This window comes from Neoarius graeffei, chromosome 26 (assembly GCF_027579695.1).
Source record: "Neoarius graeffei isolate fNeoGra1 chromosome 26, fNeoGra1.pri, whole genome shotgun sequence".
Lineage (NCBI taxonomy): Eukaryota > Metazoa > Chordata > Actinopteri > Siluriformes > Ariidae > Neoarius > Neoarius graeffei.
This window is the reverse complement of record NC_083594.1, coordinates 44,200,153-44,221,231: the sequence shown is the minus strand read 5'-3', so window position 1 is coordinate 44,221,231 and position 21,079 is coordinate 44,200,153. Positions and strand designations below refer to the sequence as shown.

At 42.7% G+C, this 21,079-nt stretch overlaps 1 protein-coding gene across 4 annotated transcripts; it reads left to right on the top strand.

Annotated features, from left to right (window-relative positions):
• Positions 1-4,288: 4,288 nt before the first annotated feature.
• hipk1b (homeodomain interacting protein kinase 1b) lies at positions 4,289-19,384 on the top strand. Of its 4 annotated transcripts, none has more exons than XM_060910850.1 (17): positions 4,289-4,630; positions 7,083-7,750; positions 8,143-8,516; positions 8,789-8,912; positions 8,992-9,111; positions 9,254-9,340; positions 9,453-9,637; positions 9,756-9,906; positions 10,356-10,542; positions 11,227-11,345; positions 11,618-11,758; positions 13,275-13,432; positions 13,769-13,906; positions 14,174-14,305; positions 16,428-16,633; positions 16,974-17,092; positions 17,751-19,384. In XM_060910850.1, exons 1-17 carry the CDS (start codon positions 4,621-4,623, stop codon positions 18,147-18,149), a joined length of 3,318 nt encoding a protein of 1,105 aa, XP_060766833.1. In that variant the 5' UTR covers positions 4,289-4,620; the 3' UTR covers positions 18,150-19,384. The 4 variants fall into 4 exon arrangements, with proteins under 4 accessions (XP_060766833.1, XP_060766832.1, XP_060766835.1 ...); XM_060910849.1 differs by having other exon boundaries at positions 13,272-13,432; XM_060910852.1 differs by lacking the exon at positions 11,618-11,758.
• Positions 19,385-21,079: the final 1,695 nt, after the last annotated feature.

The window sequence follows — 21,079 nt, the reverse complement described above, 5'->3', positions numbered from 1 at the left end:
GATGGAAAGGAGGAAGGGACAACAATTTTGCCTGAGGCATCTTTAACAGGAATGTACAAAACGATGTGAGCCAGCGAAATACTGATTTGCTATAAAGTAAATGTGGCTTCTTCAGGATCTGTCCCCATTCACGGAACAAAAATAAACAGGGGTGGGTTGCCCAAAAGCGTTGCAGCACAAAGATCATCGTTAAATGGTAGAGCAACCATCACAATGAACACTCTCTCTCTCTCTCTCTCTCTCTCTCTCTCTCCTAGTTAAGATGCTCTTAGCGTTAAGAGGCTTTTGGGAAACCCACGCCAGAACATTTGGCCATATTGTGTTGAAAATGTCACTTACTGGATATCAATTTCTTGTTTATAGAACTGTTGTACATAACCAATATCGCACACCATGCCAACAGGTTATTTAGAAGGTTTGCCAGAAAAATACCTTTTCTGTCAGTTAAGCACAAACGTAAGAGTCGAAAGTTTGTGAAACGCTATGAGGACCTTGACTGGAATCAAGTCCTACGGTCTGATGTAACAAAAATAGAGCTTTTTGGTAATAAACCCTCAAGGTGGGTTTGAAGTAAAAAGGATGGCTATGATGAAAAGAACCCAATCCAAACTGTAAACTACAGTAGAAGTTCTGTGATGTTTTGGGGCTGTTTTTCCTCCAAAGACCCTGGAAACCTTGTTAGGGTACAGGGCATCATGAACGCCATGAAATACCAGAACGTTTTAAATCTCTCACTACGTTCACACTGCAAGGCTTAATGCTCAATTCCGATTTTTTTGTGAGGTCGTTCACATTAACAAATATATGCGACTTGTATGTGATCCTCAGTATGAACGAAAAGCGACCTAAAAGTGTTCTGCATGCGCATTGCAGGATACGACGACGTCACACGCAGTGAGCATGGCCAGTGTTTACGGAAGAAACCTAAAGTTTCCTGTGTATGACAGTAGCCAGCATGGAGTACCTGGCGATGATGCAGTTGTTGTTGCGACGGAGCCAGAACATGCACAATAGCCTGATGTTAAGGAGGAGGTTGAGAAGGAAGAGGGCAAGGGTTTTGTTGTTGTAACTTTTTTTGAGCGACCCGCCGCCTACTTCAGCGCAGAATAGTGACGTTTGTGGCTTGTTGATGACGTATAAGTTGGATGAATGCGACCTGACGGTTCAGACTGAAGTCGCATATGAAAAGATCGGATAGGAATCGGAATTAGGACCACATATCCAAACGGCCTGGGTCGGATTTGAAAAAATCGGACCTGTGTTGTTCATATTGTCAATAAAAGATCGGCTACAGGTCACATACGGGCGAAAAAATCGGATTTGAGTCACTTCAGCCTGCAGTGTGAACGTAGTGAAAATGCATCTGCCTCTGCGAAAAAACTAAAACTGGCTCATCTTTGGATCTTCCAGCAGGACAACGATCTGAAGCATATGTCCAACTCAACACGAAAATGGTTAGCTGAGCACAGAATCAAACTTCTGCCACGACCATCTCAGTCCCCTGACCTGAACCCCATTGAAAACCTGTCGGCTGAGCTGAGAGCACAAGAGAGGGCAGAGGACCCTGGATGATCTGGAGAGATTGTGTAGAGAGAAATGGTCTCAGATGCCCTGCTCTGTATCTCCAACCTTATCAAATGTTATAGGAGAAGACTCTTTTTTTTTTTTTGACAAAGTATTAATTGCAGGAGTGCCAATAATAATGGCATGTGTGTTTTTGTTGAAACTAATTATTTCTTGAGGAGGAATTTGTTTTTCTCTGAATAAATTTGTTTCAATTAACAGTTGGATTTTTCTCATTTTTTTCAGTGTGAAATGAAGCAACTTCACCAAAAGGTGAATTTTTTTCTAACTGTTTTTACCAATCTTTACAAGGAGTGCTAATAATAATAATAGTGGAGGGCTCTGTGTGTATGTAATTTTTTAAGGACAAGGTAAAGGGAATATTTAAATCTGTCTCCAAAGTGCTCTCCAAAACAACATTCATGGAACAGTGGTTGAGGTCCAGCACAGCATTACAGACATTTGGGCTCAATAATGCCACTGGTAGGAACTGGACAATGTATTTGTCTCATTAATAAGATTGAGATACTGTAACTTTCTATCCATCCCTTATCTGTAGCCGCGTATCCTGTTCTACAGGGTCGCAGGCAAGCTGAAGCCTATCCCAGCTGACTATGGGCGAGAGGCGGGGTACACCCTGGACAAGTCGCCAGGTTATCGCAAGGCTGACACAGAGATAAACAACCATTCACATTCACACCTACGGTCAATTTAGAGCCACCAATGAGCCTAACCTGCATGTCTTTGGACTGTGGGGGAAACCGGATCACCCGGAGGAAACCCACGCAGACACGGGGAGAACATGCAAACTCCACACAGAAAGGCCCTCGCCGGCTGCTGGGCTCGAACCCAGGACCTTCTTGCTGTGAGGCGACACCGTGCCGCCGAGATACTGTAACTTTCATGGAAAATGCATTAACAGGTGGTTTCTGTGTTACAAAGAAAAAAATATTGTGATATTAGATGAGAAACTAAAATGTAACATCTATCAATAGCTCTACAAAGAACCTTTTTGAATGCATTGTATCACAAGGTCTTCTCAATGGCATAATAAGGATAACATGGAGCAAACTATTACCTATATACGGTACACTGAATGACTGATAGTGAAAGCAGCTGCATTTGTGATTTCTAATTGATACATAATTTGTGCTTGGATTACACAGTGGTTGGTTATTCAGTCTACTTTTATTCTGCTCCAGAGGCATTTAGGAGGAAAAGGAAGATAAAGTAAATAATTCACCTCATTTGCATTCATTCCACCCAGCAGCTGTATTCACATGTGTCTTCTCAATCACTGCTGATGAGGTTGTATGGATTTATCAAGCAAAGCAGGCTATAAAATGGAGATAAAATCTAGTGGGAATTTCCTTCTCTATGATTACCTGATATGCTGAATGGCTCTTTAAAGTGTCTTTTAAATTCCTGAAATTACTATAATAACTTTAAGAAGCTTTGGATGGCCAGTTGTTATAGTTAAGTTAGAAGAAGAAGCCTTTATTTGTCACTCGAGCACAGTGAAATTCCTCCTCTGCACTTAACCCATCTGAAACAGTGAACACACACCCGGAGCAGCGGGCAGCGATGCTAGAGCAACCGGGGAGCAGTTGGGGGTTCGGTGCCTTGCTCAAGGGCACTTCAGCCACGATACAGAGGGAGGGGAAAGTGCTGTTCACTCACTCAACTCCCCTCACATTTTTTTCCTCCTGGTCCTGGGAATTGAACCGGTGACCCTTTGGGCCCCTTCTCTAACCTTCAGGCCATGGCTGCCTTAACCCCGGTGCACAAGTCTCATTAAGAGATTCATTGTCTACATTGTCATGGCCTGACTTGCATTAAAAAAAACAAAACAAGAATGAAGTTTACAGGACAAAGACCTAGTCTTTTAAACGAGTATAGAGTGTTCTCTGGTCAGATGAAACAAAAGTTGAACTGTTTGGCCCTAATGATCAGCAGTATGTATGGAGAGCAAAGGGTGATGCTTTTACTCTGAAGAACACCATCCCAATTCTGAAGCACGGGGGTGGTAGCATCATGTTGTGAGGGTGTTTTTGGGAAAAGGGACTAATGTAGCTACGACATAAAATTGATTGCTTGTGAGGAAGTATGATCTAGAAACACCGACGCAGCCCTTCAAGACATCATCCAGGGAGTTAAAACTTGGTTGCAACTCGGCCGGACAATAGCAGGACAATGATCTGACGCGTACCTCCAAATCGCAAAGCCCTGATCTGAATCTCATAGGAAATTTGTGTGCATGTCTGAGCAAGGAGGCTCACATGGACAAACTTTTGGGCTGAAGCTGTATTAAGAGTAAATATCTGATCTGGATGTCAGAAATGAAACTTTATCCTGATGTCCTTTATCTTTGAAAGACAGACTGAGCCCTGCTAGCCTACTCCTGCATGTACACCTTCTTGTAAATTATACAGACAGTCATGTTTATGTCACATTCAGAAACTGGCTTTGTCTAGTTCAGTATTAATATTCTGACACAGGATTTTAGGTGCAGTTGGACTGTTGTAATGTTCCTACTGTTTTTCTCTGAACACGCTGAGTTTCCTTCATTAGTCACAGCCCGGACTGTACAGTGTTCATGGAGAAACTCTGAATGACGTTGTCCGGGTAATTCCCAATCATAGGCCTGCGTGACGTCCTGTATTGATTCTAGTAACAGGGCGCGTGGTTCGCAGGAAGGACACTTGCGCGCATGCGCAGCGAGCTTGGGTTGTTTGCGCATGCGCAGTTCTGCGGGCAGGAAGCCTGAGTCAAGCAGCTGATAATCGGACTTGCGATATTCTGGTGAAACAAGGCTTTGGGGCTTTTAAAAGCGCGTTTTGACATATTTGACTTCGAGGATTAAAAGAACAAGGCGTCGGACTGAACCTTTGTGTGACTGATAAGTTTGGGAATGAGTTTGTTTTCGGCTGGTGTGTGTTGCGGGCCGGTGTCACTTCGGCTCCATGTTGAAAACTAGCCAGTGAGCTAACAATGAAGGCCTAATCCGACATCCGTGGGATTTAAACCTCTCTGCACTGGTCCACGAAAAGAGGACGAATGAACTCAGGTACGCCTGCCTTCCAGCTAAGTAATATATGTTTTGTGGTTGTATATTTTCCACGCCATTTCTTCTTAAGCAGCTGTTCTCTGTGGTGTTTTTGTGAAGCTGCCACTGCAACCAAAGCGTCGTCTGTCTGTTGCTAATGTTGGTTCGGAGGCTCTGTGATAACGAACGGCTGAGCTCTAACTGACTTTCTGTGCCTTATGGAAAAATACAGTGCGTTGTTTTATAAATGGTGGCTTCTCCGGTGTGTATAGCCTATGAATTAGGGACGAGTTAGTGTAACACTGATGGCTGTATGAGATGTGGACAGTGCAGTTCTGTAGAAACGGGTGGAGTCGTTTAGCAGCTCCTGTCACTGACAGTGTCAACACAGATGTGTAATATATTATATTCTAGTCAGTTTTGTCTTTGCTGAAATGGTCCGAAAGTATTGCCTTATGTACGTATTTATTTCCTTTGCAGCGTTGTGCAGGATCGTGTTTGGAAGTCTGGACAGCTTTCTTCCCATTCACGATATTTGGTCATTTATACAGAGAATAATAATAATAATTCCAGCTAATAGGCAATCATCTGGAAAACATTGTCTACTGTAGTGTCATGTTTTAGTACCTGATCAGATCCTTGTCTGTAGTTACTTTGTTGGACCCTGTCCATTACCTTTTGAGATATCTGATAAGTTCAGGCTGATTTCTGCTAAAGAGCTGCACATAAATATTTGCATCATTATGCAGAGTAGGGGTTTGTGGGTAAGCATAATCTCACACTGGTTTGCAAAGGACCTTGAAGTGCACACCAAGGTTTTAGCGACGCATTGTGTAAATGCTGATTGACAGATTAGAGAAGTGGCATCAGGGTTAGGACAAGGAACATTCAAAACAAACCAGAACGAGTGCCAAGTACAGCATGATCGTTTCACAGGAGAGGTGACATTCCATACGTGACAGCTACGATGATATGAAACAGATCGTCCCTAGTCTTCATGTGCAACCACGTGACAAAAACAGGGTTATGCAGCCGCCATGTTGGATGATATACAAATCCAGAATGCAAGGATGTGTACATAAGTAGTGTGTGTATATATATATATATATATATATATATATATATATATATATATATATATATATAAAAACATTTTGATATTCTGATTATGCTTGTTTTTAAAGATCTTTCGTCTTGATCTTATTGTGTCCTAATTTGAGTGTTGGTGCCGAACCTGGATTTGTTTTGAAAGAAAAATGGCAGACGACAGAATAAAAGTTCCAGTCCAGAGCGAGGAATTAATCAAAAGTCTCAAATTTGATTTAATAAAAGGCAGCGGGAAAGAAGAAAGTATTCAGCCTGGATTTAAAAGAACTGAAAGATGCAGAAGAGACAAAGTACTTTGTTTAATGTGGGAAATATGCTCAGTATGATATGTATTTATCATAAAAAAAATTATAAATGTATTTATTATTTAGAAAACCAGGCACTTTTAACTGTGCGACAGTAATTATGTAAATAGTTTCAAATGTTTTTTTTTTATTTATTTTTATAAATAAATAAATAAATAAATGAAGGACTTTTTTAAAGTCCTCGGATAGTTTATCATCCAACCTGGCTGACTTCCGGGTTTGTGACGTCGAGCGTGACGTCATTTGCACGCGAAGTGTTTAGAATCAAAATTCGAATCAGGACTCGAGTTCCATCTCGCATACAACGGATTTGTTTTGGTGACTGGTAGTTGAACAGGTAAGATAGAATAATGTTTTTTTATTTAAAAAAAAAGTTAAAAGTAGTTATATAAACAGACTCAAAAACAAGAAGAATCTAAAATATGCAACTTTGAAAAGTGGACATATTTAGAGAGTACATACATGGGTTGTTTTGAAGTCCAAGCTGTGCAGAATGTTCCGGAGTGTGTAAAAATGGGTCATAGGATGAAGATGAATGTGTGAGAGGCAGATAATATGTGCAATGGGTTAAATAGCCAGGCTGAACAGCGTGTCCTGGAACGTACAATAATAAGAGATAAATAGGGTAACTCTGTAGTGAGGATTTGCTGTTGTGGATGAAAAGGGAAGGCACAAGTGCAAGACGCAGTGCAGCACAATATTATTGCCACAAATGATCAATTACAGCCAAGGTTCCCATTCCTGGTCCTGGAGTACTGTCTATCCTGTACATTTTAGTCCTTCCTGAGTTGGTTGGTGTGTGTGTGTGTGTGTGTGTGTGTGTTAGAGAAGGGGAAAAGACTGACTCCTTTAGTACATGTGGTACTCCTGGAACCTGTGAAGTACAGGCTTAACAACTAAATTCACTGCCTCTGATATTTTGCATCTTGGCATGTCAAACCTTTTTCTTGTCATCCCTTCCTTTTCTGTTTTGGCTCATGGGACACTGCCCTCTAGTGCACGTAGTTAGATTACATATGAGTGGTGCAGATTTGTAAATAAAAATCAGCTTCCTCTTCCAGGCATGGCCTCGCAGCTGCAAGTCTTCTCGCCCCCGTCTGTGTCTTCCAGTGCCTTCTGCCGGGTAAAGAAGATGAAGGTGGAGAGTTGCGCATGGGACACGGATGCCTATGGCTCCTACGGCTTCAACCCAGCAACTGCTCTCCCCTTCAGCACCTCGGGCCTGGTATTCCCGCCTGCCTCTCGGTGCCAAGTGGTGGTTCGAGCTGCCGACAGCACTGGTAGTCACGCTCAGGCCCGCCGGGTATCCCACAATACCCAGGCTTCGGATCTCCACGCCGCCCGTGGGCAGAGGTATGGTGTAAAGCGGAAGAACGAGGAAATTGAAAGGTCAGCAGGGGCTGACAGTGGCAGCGGGAGCGTCCAGATCCTCGAGGAGCTGTCAGCTCCTGCCTTCTCTGCTCGCACTGCTGCTGTTGGCACCACGGCCCAATCCATTGCCCACTCTGCACCAACCACCAAGAGCAGCAGCTCAAACTGTGAAGGAGATTACCAGCTCGTCCAGCATGAGATCCTCTGCTCTGTGTCTAGTAGTTATGAAGTGCTGGAGTTCCTTGGGCGTGGCACGTTTGGACAGGTGGCAAAGTGTTGGAAAAGGGGCACCAATGAAATTGTGGCGATTAAGATCCTAAAGAACCATCCGTCCTACGCACGCCAAGGACAGATAGAGGTAAGAAATTTGTGGCTTTTTTTTTGGTCCGAGCTTTCTCAGTCTACCACGCACTGCTCATTTTAATGTTTCTTACAAAGCTTCTACGTGCATTTTTCTGGCCCAGAAATTAGTTCTGCACATGAGTGCACTCTTGTTAAAAAGTAACTCGAGGGGTATGTGTTAATTTAACGCCCCAGAAACCATTGAATTACACGTCACTGGAATCCTGACTTGTCTCATCCACAGTCGCGGGCTCTAAAATGACAAATCACTCCTTTAACATTGGTCAGGAAATGCACAAAAAATGCTAACAGGTCTGCTGCAGATGTGGTTAAATATAACACGTTGTTGTTGTTTATTATTATTAATTTTTTATGAATTAAAGTTTTGTCAATCCTCCTGCCCTTCAGGTGAGCATCCTGAACAGGCTGAGTGCTGAGAACGCAGACGAATACAATTTTGTACGCTCTTACGAGTGCTTCCAGCACAAAGGTCACACGTGTTTGGTGTTCGAGATGCTGGAGCAGAACCTCTATGACTTCCTGAAGCACAGCAAGTTCAGCCCACTGCCTCTGCGCCACATCCGGCCCATCCTGCAGCAGGTGGCCACGGCGCTCATGAAGCTCAAAAGTTTGGGCCTGATCCATGCCGACCTCAAACCAGAGAACATCATGCTGGTGGACCCTGTCAGGCAGCCGTACAGGGTGAAGGTGATCGACTTCGGCTCAGCCAGTCATGTCTCCAAGGCCGTGTGCTCCACCTACCTTCAGTCCCGCTACTACAGGTGTGTGAGTCCAGAAGTGTTCAGGCATTTTGCAGATATTGTTCATGACATTAGAGATAATCAGATGAAGCTATAAGGATATAAACTTCATTAATATGAAATACTATTCAGGTTTGTTTTATGTGTCTAAATTTTGACTTATCTTTGAGTCAATAAAAGTTTTTGGGTTTTTTTTGTTTTGTTTTAAATTTTAAATACAGCTAACAAATAGCATGACCCTGAGAGCTCTTGTATATTGGCTCTAATCCCTGATGTTGTTTTCCTGTTTTTAGAGCACCCGAGATCATCCTTGGCCTGCCCTTCTGTGAAGCCATCGACATGTGGTCACTGGGTTGCGTCATCGCTGAGCTTTTCCTCGGATGGCCGCTGTATCCTGGCGCATCCGAGTATGACCAGGTAAGATAACCTTCTCTTTGGATCAGGAAAATATATTTTATTGGTATGCACAGCAATAAAGGACGAGGTTTTCTTGCAGATCCGCTACATTTCTCAGACTCAGGGTTTGCCAGCAGAATATCTTCTGAGCGCCGGGACAAAGACCAGCCGTTTTTTCCACAGAGGTCCTGACTCCAGCTATCCACTGTGGAGGTTGAAGGTGTGTTTTTGTTTATTTATTTGTATCATTTTCTCACCATTGATGCAGAATACGTCTGGGATTGCGAACCTCATCTTTATTATTATTATTATTATTATTATTATTATTTATTTTAATTAATTAATTTATTTTTCTTCCACAGACCCCAGCAGAGCATGAGGCAGAAATGGGCATCAAGTCCAAAGAAGCACGAAAGTACATCTTTAATTGTCTGGATGACATGATGCAGGTATTTTTAAAAAAAAAAAACCACACAGACTACTTGATATGAGTTTTTCCACAGATCGCCCTACTTAAAATTACTCTCCGTGACTTTTGCCCTGATGCTGATCCTGTTCCAGGTCAATTTGTCCTCTCACCTGGAGGGCACGGACATGCTGGCGGAGAAAGCCGACCGGCGGGAGTTCATCGACCTGTTGAAACGGATGCTGCGGCTCGACGCGGATAAGAGAATCACTCCCAGCAAGACCCTGGCGCATCCTTTTGTCACGATGAGCCATTTGCTGGACTTTCCTCACAGCTCTCAGTAAGGACTTGCTGTGCAAGGGTTTCTGGGAGGGACTGCTTGAACAAAGATTTGAGTATGTATGTAACCTGCTGAAGGTTCTAAGCACTTTTTTTTTTTTTTCCTCTTTTTTTTTCAGTGTCAAGTCGTGCTTTCAGAACATGGAGCTATGTAAGAGGAGGAACAGCAGTTACGACAATGGGAAAGCTCTGTTTGCTGCGAATACTGTTCCTGGTGCTGCAGGCAATCTGACTGTGACCTTCAGCAGTCAACTCAACCAGAACAACCAGGTACTGCTGAGTTTAGACCAAATGTGTCTGGTAGTTTAGTATCAACAATACTGGCTTTGTTTTTAGTTCTTTACTTACAAGCTTGACATTTGTATTCACGAACTACCAGAATGTCTGCACTTTTTATCCTCAGTGTGTTTGTTTGTTTGTTTGTTTGTTTGTTTGTTTGTTTGTTTTTTCCCCCACACATTCTTTTGTGTACACTGAGAACATGCTAAAGCACAGCAGATTCAAAAACAGTAGACCTGCTCTGAGGATTGTAAATATGGGCCGTAGTCATGTATTTAATCAGCTTGACAGTATAGCAATTAGATAACAAGCTATTGCGAAAAATGTACTCTCCAGGTGGGGTACGAGTACAAAGGCTTGTTCTTGTTATACTTTTGTTAGGTAAAAGACCTTCAAGACACTTCATTTGAATGTGTGCATGTGCCCGGGTGTGTTCTCAGGTTCCTTCAGCCGGTGGAGCGGTGCCTCTCCTCAATTACCAGCCAGCTCTTTATCAACAGGCCACTATAAACATCCCGGGTCTGGCCCAGTCCAGCATCCCCCTTCAGAGCCGCCCACCTCAGCTGTGTGGCCAAAGCGAGCCATTCCAGCAGACCCTCATCGTCTGCCCGCCCACTACCATCCAGGGTAAAAAGAAGCACGTTATACATACATCCTTTTACTTTTTCCATGTTCTTTAAATTGCACGTCATGTCATCCATAAAACAGTCCACAAGATTTATTTGATTGTGAATTCATACACCAGGAAAAGATTTTGTCTTAAAGCAGTAGTTTGTAAAGCATTTCTTTCTTCCCTCCCATCAATCAGCGCACCACTAGCCAATCAGGGACATCGGTTACCTCGTGCACACAGAAGAGGTTAAAAAGTGCTTTTCATGCAGCGATGCATGAGCAGCAGTTTGAAAAGATGCACTGGTTTGCGTCATGTGCCTCAGGAAGCATGTGTTAGCCTTCACCTTTACTTTTTATTAGGTGTGCGATAGGGACAAAACCAAATTTGGAGAAAATGCAGTGAAAAAAAAAATGTCGATCATATAAAATACACTTTACTATCTTTGATTTCACATTATTGCTCTGCAGAAAATTTAGCTAGGGTTCTCATTTCTGCCTTTAGGTGTACATTTTTCAAGCCCAGAAGTTAGCCCCGCCTCCAGATTGAACAAGTTTTGTAGCTCTGTCCAAACCTTACGTTGTGTGTATGTATATTAGTTTCAGCATTGAGAATTGCTTTTGAAGTGCATCTATGATTGTGATATTCATGTGTGTTTTTGATTTTTTTTTTTTTCTTCTTCTTTCTCATCCCCCTTGAAGGTCTTTCATCTTCCAGCAAGACCTCCAGCTACCCAGTCAGGATGGAGAATGGTGTTCCTGTGGTCCAGCAGAGCCAGAACACCCAGTCTCTCCAGATTCAGCCAGGCATGCTTGGCCAGGTAATTCTCTCTCTCTCTCTCTCTCTCTCTCTCTCATATATATGTATATGTGTCTGTCTGCGTCTGCCTGCTTGCAAAATGACTGATCGTTAAATCGTCTCTGATTTAATCATGAATGGAGGTGGCAGGGAGAGGGAGGAGGAGGCCCTGTACATCTTTCTGTAATCCGAGTGAGATCGCAGTCTTGTACTCTTGACCCCAAGTGAAATATTTTTTTCCCCCTAACCTTCCCTTGCCTTTTGCCCTCCTTTTGGGCAAAACTTCATCCACAGGGCTCCTGTACGCCGCTGATGGTGGCCACGTTGCATCCGCAGGCAGCGGGCGTGCCCATGGCCGCTCAGTACCCGCTGCCCCTGGCGCTGGGCTGCGGGGCAGGAAGGTCTTCCCTCCTGGAGCAGACAGCCACCGTGCTGGTAAAGAGAGACCCACCCAGGACTCCACCACTAACATGATCATCTTTCATCCCCCCCCACTCCCACCCCTGTTCTTTCCCTTGCTGTTGGAATCTTTCTGCTCTTGTCTTTCTTCTTCTTTCATCCGTCTCCACTACTGTATAAAGGCAAAAAAATGACCTGTTGTGACCATGGTTCAAATTCATCTGGACACGAGATGCATTTTTAGTATATGAGATTGTGTTCATGTATTTTTGCCATTGTACAGTGGTACAAGTCATGTGTTTGTGTATTTTTTTTTTTTTTTAAACCTGTTTTTCCACCTCTTTTCTGCCCTACTTGCAGTATTTTCTCTCATTTTCAGCTTGTCTTCCCTTTGTCCCTTTCCTAGAGTCTGTTTCTTCCTCCCTCCATTCTCTCTCAGCGCAGGTCTGCTCCAGGCATGGGACGCATGTGCTGACTGGCCCGTTTTTTGCTGCTTGCAGCTTCTTGTCGTGGTGTTCTCTCCCCCCCCCCCCCCCCCCCCCCCCCCCCCTTCCCCCACCTCCTGCTCTTCTTGTCTTTTTCAGGGGAGGAAGGTCACCTTGTCCACAGCACAAAAAAAAAATGCTCACATTCTTCTTCATAGCCTTGTTGTTCCACAGGTCTTCTTTTGTCTCTGCCATCAAAGCCCTGGCTCTTTTTTGTTTATGACCCGATTGCCCTCTATGCAAAGTCATCTTTTTTTTGTTTTTATTCATACTCTAATCTGTTTTTAACAGCTAGTGCTCCTCCAACAGGTCACTGGGCTTCGACCACCTGTTTTATTTTTCTGCCCTTCATCTATCTATCTTCATTAAACGCTTGTGAAAGGTTATTGCACAGTGTGCTGGTCTTGGCTTTGTAATGTGATGAAAGTAAGCCTGTGCTTTTGCGGGGGGGGAAGAGAGCTCAGGGCTGGGGGTGTTTTTAAAGACTTTTTTGAAAAATAAGAAGCACTGAACTTGATGCAGATCTGGATTGTTGAGTTTGGGCTGCGCTTTGTGTCTGGTCATGCTCAAGCTACATGCATTTCATCTGCATGCTGGTGAAAGGACTGTACCATCATGCCATGTTGTGTTATTAATTATAAGTACATGTACAGCTGTTTTAATCTAATTCTTTATATATACAATATTTTGCTGAATTTTACTGTGAGTGTTAAAGTACCCTTGATTTGTCCTTTTAAAAGCATAAATGTGGAATGATTAAATAATAAATCTAAAACGGGCTAGGGATACTAAAAATGACTGTTTTATGAATATGCATGATATGCAAATTAGAGCAGTGCACCTGTTTCCCATCGCGCGCACATGTTTACACTGTGTATGTATATAAAAAATATATTGACAGTGGCACTACTAAAGTTAACCATATGTTCCTGATCCGATTTGTCTACTTGACTTACCAGCCTTGTTCAGGGTTACTTTAACAGAATAACCCATGTTTCACTCTGTGAAGCAGCATCATATATAGACTGCTTTATAAAACCTACAGCATGTGTGTGTCCACACAGCAGGCCTGGCAGACGGGCACGCAGCAGATCCTTCTGCCCTCCGCCTGGCAGCAGGTTCCAGGCATGGCTCTTCACGGTGCAGGTGCAGGAACAACTCTCACCGATTCACCGCTGGAGACCATCCACACAGGCAACTCTGCCCAGCAGACGTCAACCTGGAGGTAGGTGCCGTATAGCCTGGACAGATAATTTTCTGAACGATTTAAAACAGTACAGAATATAAAGTTACAGTATGGTATCTGAAATGCTTTAGATGGGCTACAGTGCTACGCTTAAAGACATGTACTCCAATGAATGCACTAATATAATACGTCATGAGAGCTGAGTCTGGATCATTTATTCCTGCTCTGAGACAGTTTAGTCCTCGGACTTATGAAATAGTAGGATAAAATAAATCTCTCTTCATTCACTGAGAAGTCATTGAATGCCTGTGGTTTTTTGTTTGTTTTTAAATCTTTGTGATGATCCTTGTCTAATGGTGTAATCGTCCTCCCTAGGGCATCTCATGGTACAGTTCTCCAGCAGAACCCTCACATAGTGGACTCTGCTCAGGCCCTCGGCTGTGGAGCGTCCAGCACTGCTCGTCCCTCGCAGAGCAAGAGGATCAGGACTCGAGGTGGAGAAGCCAGCAACAGGTGCACATTTAAATCACAAAAATAATCTACATAGAATTGTTCAATTTAGCTTTAATGTCCCAAATGGTACAGGAGCATCTATATACATTTATCCTTGTTAAAAATGTAAAGTAAAAAAAAAAAAAGAAGTTATTTTTATTTCATTTTCTTAAAGTAGAGATATGTTAACTTGGTGGTGTTTATATTAGGATTCTTCAGATGTCATACATGGGCTTTGGGATCTTGAGAGAAAGAATGAATTGTCATAATTTCCTCCTTTCACTGCAGCCGTTCTTCTTACTGCACTGCTGTCCTCTCCCAGCCAATTATCATCTCTGACACGCCAAGCCCGGCTGTCAGCGTCATTACCATTCACAGCGACTCGGATGAGGAGGATGAGAGGAAGTTTCACCCTGCCAGGTGAGGTCACTTCCTGTTCACTTGGGAACATGTTCTCCCCGTGTCTGCGTGGGTTTCCTCCGGGTGTTCCAGTTTCCCCCCCCCACAGTCCAAAGACATGCAGGTTGGACTAATTGGTGGCTCTAAATTGACCGTAGGTGTGAATGGTGGTTTGTCTCCGTCTGTCAACCCTGTGACGACCTGGTGACTTGTCCAGGCCCCGCCGCTTGCCCGCGACCCTTAAGCGGTTCTGGATGGATGGAGAAATACAGTGGGGCAAAAAATATTTAGTCAGTCACCAATTGTGCAAGTTCTCCCACTTAAAAAGATGAGAGGCCTGTAATTTTCATCATAGGTATACCTCAACTATGAGAGACAGAATGAGGAAAAAAAATCCAGAAAAAAATCACATTGTCTGATTTTTAAAGAATTTATTTGCAAATTATGGTGGAAAATAAGTATTTGGTCAATAACAAAAGTTCATCTCAATACTTTGTTATATACCCTTTGTTGGCAATGACAGAGGTCAAACGTTTTCTGTAAGTCTTCACAAGGTTTTCACACACTGTTGCTGGTATTTTGGCCCATTCCTCCATGCAGAGCTCCTCTAGAGCAGTGATGTTTTGGGGCTGTCGCAGGGCAACACGGACTTTCAACTCCCTCCAAAGATTTTCTATGGGGTTGAGATCTGGAGACTGGCTAGGCCACTCCAGGACCTTGAAATGCTTCTTACGAAGCCACTCCTTCGTTGCCCGGGCGGTGTGTTTGGGATCATTGTCATGCTGAAAGACCCAGCCACGTTTCATCTTCAATGCCCTTGCTGATGGAAGGAGGTTTTCACTCAAAATCTCATGATACATGGCCCCATTCATTCTTTCCTTTACACGGATCAGTCGTCCTGGTCCCTTTGCAGAAAAACAGCCCCAAAGCATGATGTTTCCACCCCCATGCTTCACAGTAGGTATGGTGTTCTTTGGATGCAACTCAGCATTCTTTCTCCTCCAAACACGACAAGTTGAGTTTTTACCAAAAAGTTCTATTTTGGTTTCATCTGACCATATGACATTCTCCCAATCCTCTTCTGGATCATCCAAATGCTCTCTAGCAAACTTCAGATGGGCCTGGACATGTACTGGCTTAAGCCGGGGGACACGTCTGGCACTGCAGGATTTGAGTCCCTGGCGGCGTAGTGTGTTACTGATGGTAGCCTTCGTTACTTTGGTCCCAGCTCTCTGCAGGTCATTCACTAGGTCCCTCTGTGTGGTTCTGGGATTTTTGCTCACCGTTCTTGTGATCATTTTGACCCCGCGGGGTGAGATCTTGCGTGGAGCCCCAGATCGAGGGAGATTATCAGTGGTCTTGTATGTCTTCCATTTTCTAATAATTGCTCCCACAGTTGATTTCTTCACACCAAGCTGCTTACCTATTGCAGATTCAGTCTTCCCAGCCTGGTGCAGGTCTACAATTTTGTTTCTGGTGTCCTTTGACAGCTCTTTGGTCTTGGCCATAGTGGAGGTTGGAGTGTGACTGTTTGAGGTTGTGGACAGGTGTCTTTTATACTGATAATGAGTTCAAACAGGTGCCATTAATACAGGTAACGAGTGGAGGACAGAGGAGCCTCTTAAAGAAGAAGTTACAGGTCTGTGAGAGCCAGAAATCTTGCTTGTTTGTAGGTGACCAAATACTTATTTTACCGAGGAATTTACCAATTAATTCATTAAAAATCCTACAATGTGATTTCCTGGATTCTTTCCCCCCATTCTGTCTCTCATAGTTGAGGTGTACCTATGATGAAAATTACAGGCCTCTCTCATCTTTTTAAGTGGGAGAACTTGCACAATTGGTGACTGACAAAATACTTTTTTGCCCCACTGTAAATAAATAACATATTGCTTATGAATAGACAGTTTTCATTCTGTTGGATTTTAATGCATTATGGTTTAATGAGCTGTATTATGCTCTAATGATATGATTTAATATTATTTGTTAATACCAGGCAAAAATAAGAGAAGTGCTTATGAGCATTGTCTTGAGATTGTCAGGAGTCTATTTTAACAAGTAATTTGTGTAGTTCAGGTTTTATATTTATATATACACACACCTTTCCAGTCCTAATTCTCAATGCTGCTGTTTTTCCTCTTAGCTGTGGACCCAGTCAGAGAGCCAACGTTATCAGCTGTGTGACTGTGCTCGACTCCGACTCCTCCACCACGAGCCCTCTGACCCCTCTGCCCCGGAACAGCATTGTAGGAGCTCAGCCCTCACATCTGGCAAAGTCTTTAGCGATTGTTGTTCCGTCAGTGAAAATGCAGCCGAGGGAAAGCTCAGCATCTACCAAAGCAGCTCCAGGTGAGTGGTCTCTATAATCTGCCATTCTGATAACATGAATGCAACACAGTTCAAGAGGATGTTTTTATTATAAACGTTTCATGAGGCATTCTTTCAGTTTATCATCACTACTCTGTTTAAAATTTCACTGTGAACCATTGCTTGTTTTCCTGCTTGCTATAATCTCAAGTTTATGAAACGTTCACCTGCTCAGTGTTGTAAATGTTAGCATAATGTAAATGTACATTTCTAATGTCGTATCCCCCATGATAATCATGTTAAATGAGATTGGATTGATCATATTTCAGGTGTTCAGATATCTGGTCAGATTTAAAAATGTATTTTCTTGTGCCACGTAAAGGAGTCCTGCAAAATACCTACATCAGACCGAAGAGGATGGCCACACATCAGCCATGCAGCGCAGGAGAGTGTGTTAATCAGCAAGAACCCAGCAGATCCCAACCACTCAACCTCAGCCAGGTGAGTACCCGCTCCATATACGTGGTATGTTATTGTGAGAGTGGCTCTTAAAGAGTCCTCGTGATTTTAATAAAGGTCCAAAAGAATCCACTCTCATTCAGAACTATAATCTGACAAATTTATTAGTTTTCAATAAAGGATAACGGTTCTTGTTCTGTCCACATTCACTGGATATGAGCAGTCACGTGCTCTGATTGGCTACTCTACTACTAGGATATCAGCTCATATACCGTGAGTAGAAAAAAAACAACAAAATTGCGAAGCGCATTGCTGAACCAACCGAGGACGAAATAAAAATTCTACTTGAAAACAAAACCCCAAAAATATGAAAAAAAGCAACAAAATACGGAGTGAAAGTATTTGATGGTAAGATTTTTAATTAATTTGTATAAAGATTTTATTTATTGAATTTGCTAAAAATAAAAATGGTCCGTTTCTAAAAATCCAGTGAATGTGAATAAAATAAAATAATTATTCCACTCAATCTTGTCGTACATGGCTCATGTACGACTTGATTTCGTGGAATAATTGTGAATTATTAGTGGACTTTTGGACCCTTTTGTCAATTTGTCATTTAATATACAACTAAGCAGTAGGAGTTTTGGTGAAGACATATATTTTAGAATTTTTAAAAGTAATTAAAAAAATGTTTCGACAGACCACAGTTTCATCATCTCAAGACTCCACTATCGGCTTGTCACTGCGGCGCCAGCAGACATACCCGCCCTCCTCCTCTCAGTACCGTCTCCAGGAGGCGGTGTCCTTCACCAGTGCTCCTGGCCTTTACCCGTATCCCGGGTCCGCCCCTCACGCCATGGAGCAACTCCTCGTCCACGGCTCCTCCCCTTCCGTCCACGCTCCAGCCGGCCCCTACGCACCCGGTCTGATCCCCAAAGAGCCGGTGAGTGGCGTCGTCCATGGATTGCCTGCCCACTACCAGCAACATTTCCCTGCTCACCCGTACGTGGGTCCAAACACCAGCACCACTAGAGGAAGCGGAACTTACAGCGGCTATCCGCTCAGTCCCGGTAGAGTTACTCAGTATCCGTACATCTGAGGCTCGCTGTAAAGGAGACCACCTCCTCAGACTTTCCCCTTGCCGTTGAAACTGCTGCAACCTTAACTGCTATTACCTATTTAATTGAACTATTTTAGAGATTTTTTTTTTTTTAAGGTTGATATTTAGAAATATTCTATTTTACCGGTCTCAGTTTGTATCCTTCTTACAAAGTCCTGCTATCAGTTAGGGTTAAGTTTATTTTCTTAGCACAGAAGAAAATGTGTTAATGACCTTCATTAGCAATAGAGGAACACTATTAAAGATGCTGACTCCAAGAGGACAGGAGTCGGATACAGCGTGACTCCTGCTGTTCTCCGTCTACTACTAAAAAGTTCCACACTAACCCTGTAACCTACGTACACCCCCTTTAGACTCGTTTTAATGTTTTGTGTTCTGTTTACACCCTCTTTTATATCATTTTAAGTTAAGTTCCCATTGTGTTTTGTGTTTTACTTTAGTCGAAGCTGTGTACTGAAATGACTGAAAAGAACTGGGAGAAAAAAAACGCTGAGTGTGCGGTGCCCATGTGGCTCCATTATTTAAATCAAGACTTGTTAGTTAATCCCAAGGCAAGGTAGAAACTATAGGATGTATGTTGTGTTGAACGTAAAACAATAGATTACAAACGATTTCCTGGTTTTGTCTAGAGTCGTTTTTATCTTGTTGAAATCCATTAATGCCTCTTGAGTTGGGGGGGGGGGAGCTTTAGAACTGTGATCATATCAAAGCCAATGAAAATGTACTGATGAATTTCCCTTCAGGAAAACATGTTGATTCGTTTGCTGAATTGCTGTGCTTTTAATATGCTGTTTGGAGGAGAATGTGCTTTGCAGAATGGAAGATCTAACACCAAAAAATATGACCTGTCAAAGTCCAGGGCACAATGTTCATGAACTTTTTGAGCATGGGGAGGAAAAGGGGAGGAAAAAGGCGGGGGGGGGGACGCATCCTGTGATGAAACAGGTCGACATTATTTCGTGACCAAGCACTGGCTCAGTGCGCAGATCTGCTCAGAACAACACTGTCTGAACTTTATGGTCTTACTTGTTCTGCTCTCTAGAAGATGATGTGCCTTGACTTTCTTTTCTCTCCATGTTTGGCAGTTGATTTTTGAAGTCAAGAGTACATTTTCACATAGACTACATGAATACTGTGTGCATTTTGTAATGTCAAATTACAAACGTGTCCAAAAGCCTCCGTGGTGATACCATCAAATAAACAACACAATTTAATTCTGGTTGTCGTGTGTGCTTTTTAAACCATGTTTCATTCATTTTTACTAAGCGCAGCATTGCAGTGAATCCAGAGCCTATTCCAGAAGCCCTGGGCAGGAAATGTACTCGGGTTGGGACACAAGTCCATCAGAGCTAATCAGATATACACTTGTGTTCAAAATAATAGCAGTCCAACACGACTAACCAGATTAATCGCTGTTTTTGGTGGAAATTATATTACTACATGGCAAATAATTTATCAGTAGGTGTAGTAGAGTCATAGAAAACCAACAGACCCAACATTCATGATATGCATGCTCCTGAGTCTGTGTAATCGAATAATTAAGTGAAAGGGACGTGTTCAAAATAATAGCAGTGTGGAGTTCATTCTGTGAAAAAACAGATGTCAGTCAGGTGGCCCTAATTTAAGGATGAAGCCAGCACATGTTGTACATCCATTTCTCTCTGAAACCATGAGAAACATGGGTCGTTCCAGACATTGTTCAGAAGAACAGCGTGCTTTGATTAAAACGTTGATTGGAGACGGGAAAACGTATACTGTAAAGAAGTGCAGAAAATGATGGGCTGCTCAGCTAAAATGATCTCCAGTGCTTTAAAATGGACAGCAAAGCCAGAGAGACGTGGAAGAAAACAGAAGACTACCATTCGAATGGATCGAAGAATAGCCAGAATGGCAAAGACTCAGCCAATGATCAGCTCCAGGGTGATCAAAGACGGTCTGAAGTTACCTGTGAGTACTGTGACAATTAGAAGATGCCTGTGTGAAATTAATCTATCGGCAAGAAGCTCCCGCTAAGTTCCACTGTTAAAAAAAAAGACGTGCTGAAGAGGATACAATTTGCCAAAGAACACCTCGACTGGCCTAAAGAGAAATGGAAAAACATTTTGTGGACTGATGAAAGTAAAATTGTTCTTTTTGGGTCCAAGAGCCGCAGACAGTATTTCAGACGACCCCCAAACACTGAATTCAAGCCACAGTACACTCTGAAGACAGTGAAGCATGGTGGTGCAAGCATCATGATATGGGGATGTTTCTCTTACTGTGGTGTTGGGCCCATTTATCGCATACCAGGGATCATGGATCAGTTTGCATATATCAAAATACTTGAGGAGGTCATGTTGCCTTATGCTGAAGAGGAAATGCCCTTAAAATGGGTGTTTCAACAAGACAACGACCCCAAACACACCAGTAAGCGAGCAGCATCAGGGTTCAAGACCAACAAAATGAAAGTTATGGAGTGGCCAGCCCAATCCCCGGACCTTAATCCGATAGAAAACTTGTGGGGTGACATCAAAAATGCTGTTTCTGAGGCAAAACCAAGAAATGCAGAGGAATTGTGGAATGTTGTCAAATCATCCTGGGCTGGAATACCTGTTCACAGGTGCCAGAAGTTCTCAGAAACCGTGGTTATACAACTAAATATTAGTTTAGTGATTCACAGGAATACTAAATCCTTAAGATTTTTTCAGTTTATACAGTAAATATTTGGAGTTTGTAATGAAAAATGCAGACACTGCTATTTTTTTGAACAGCCCAATGTTCATTTTTCTTCATTTTCTGTAAAGTAATTAAAATATTCATACATTTTTCTTCATGTTTTGATGTGGAATATAATGTGCAGTGTTCCTAATGCATGGAAATAAAAACTATTATAAGGATTTTGAGCTTTACTCACGTTTTTAAACACACTG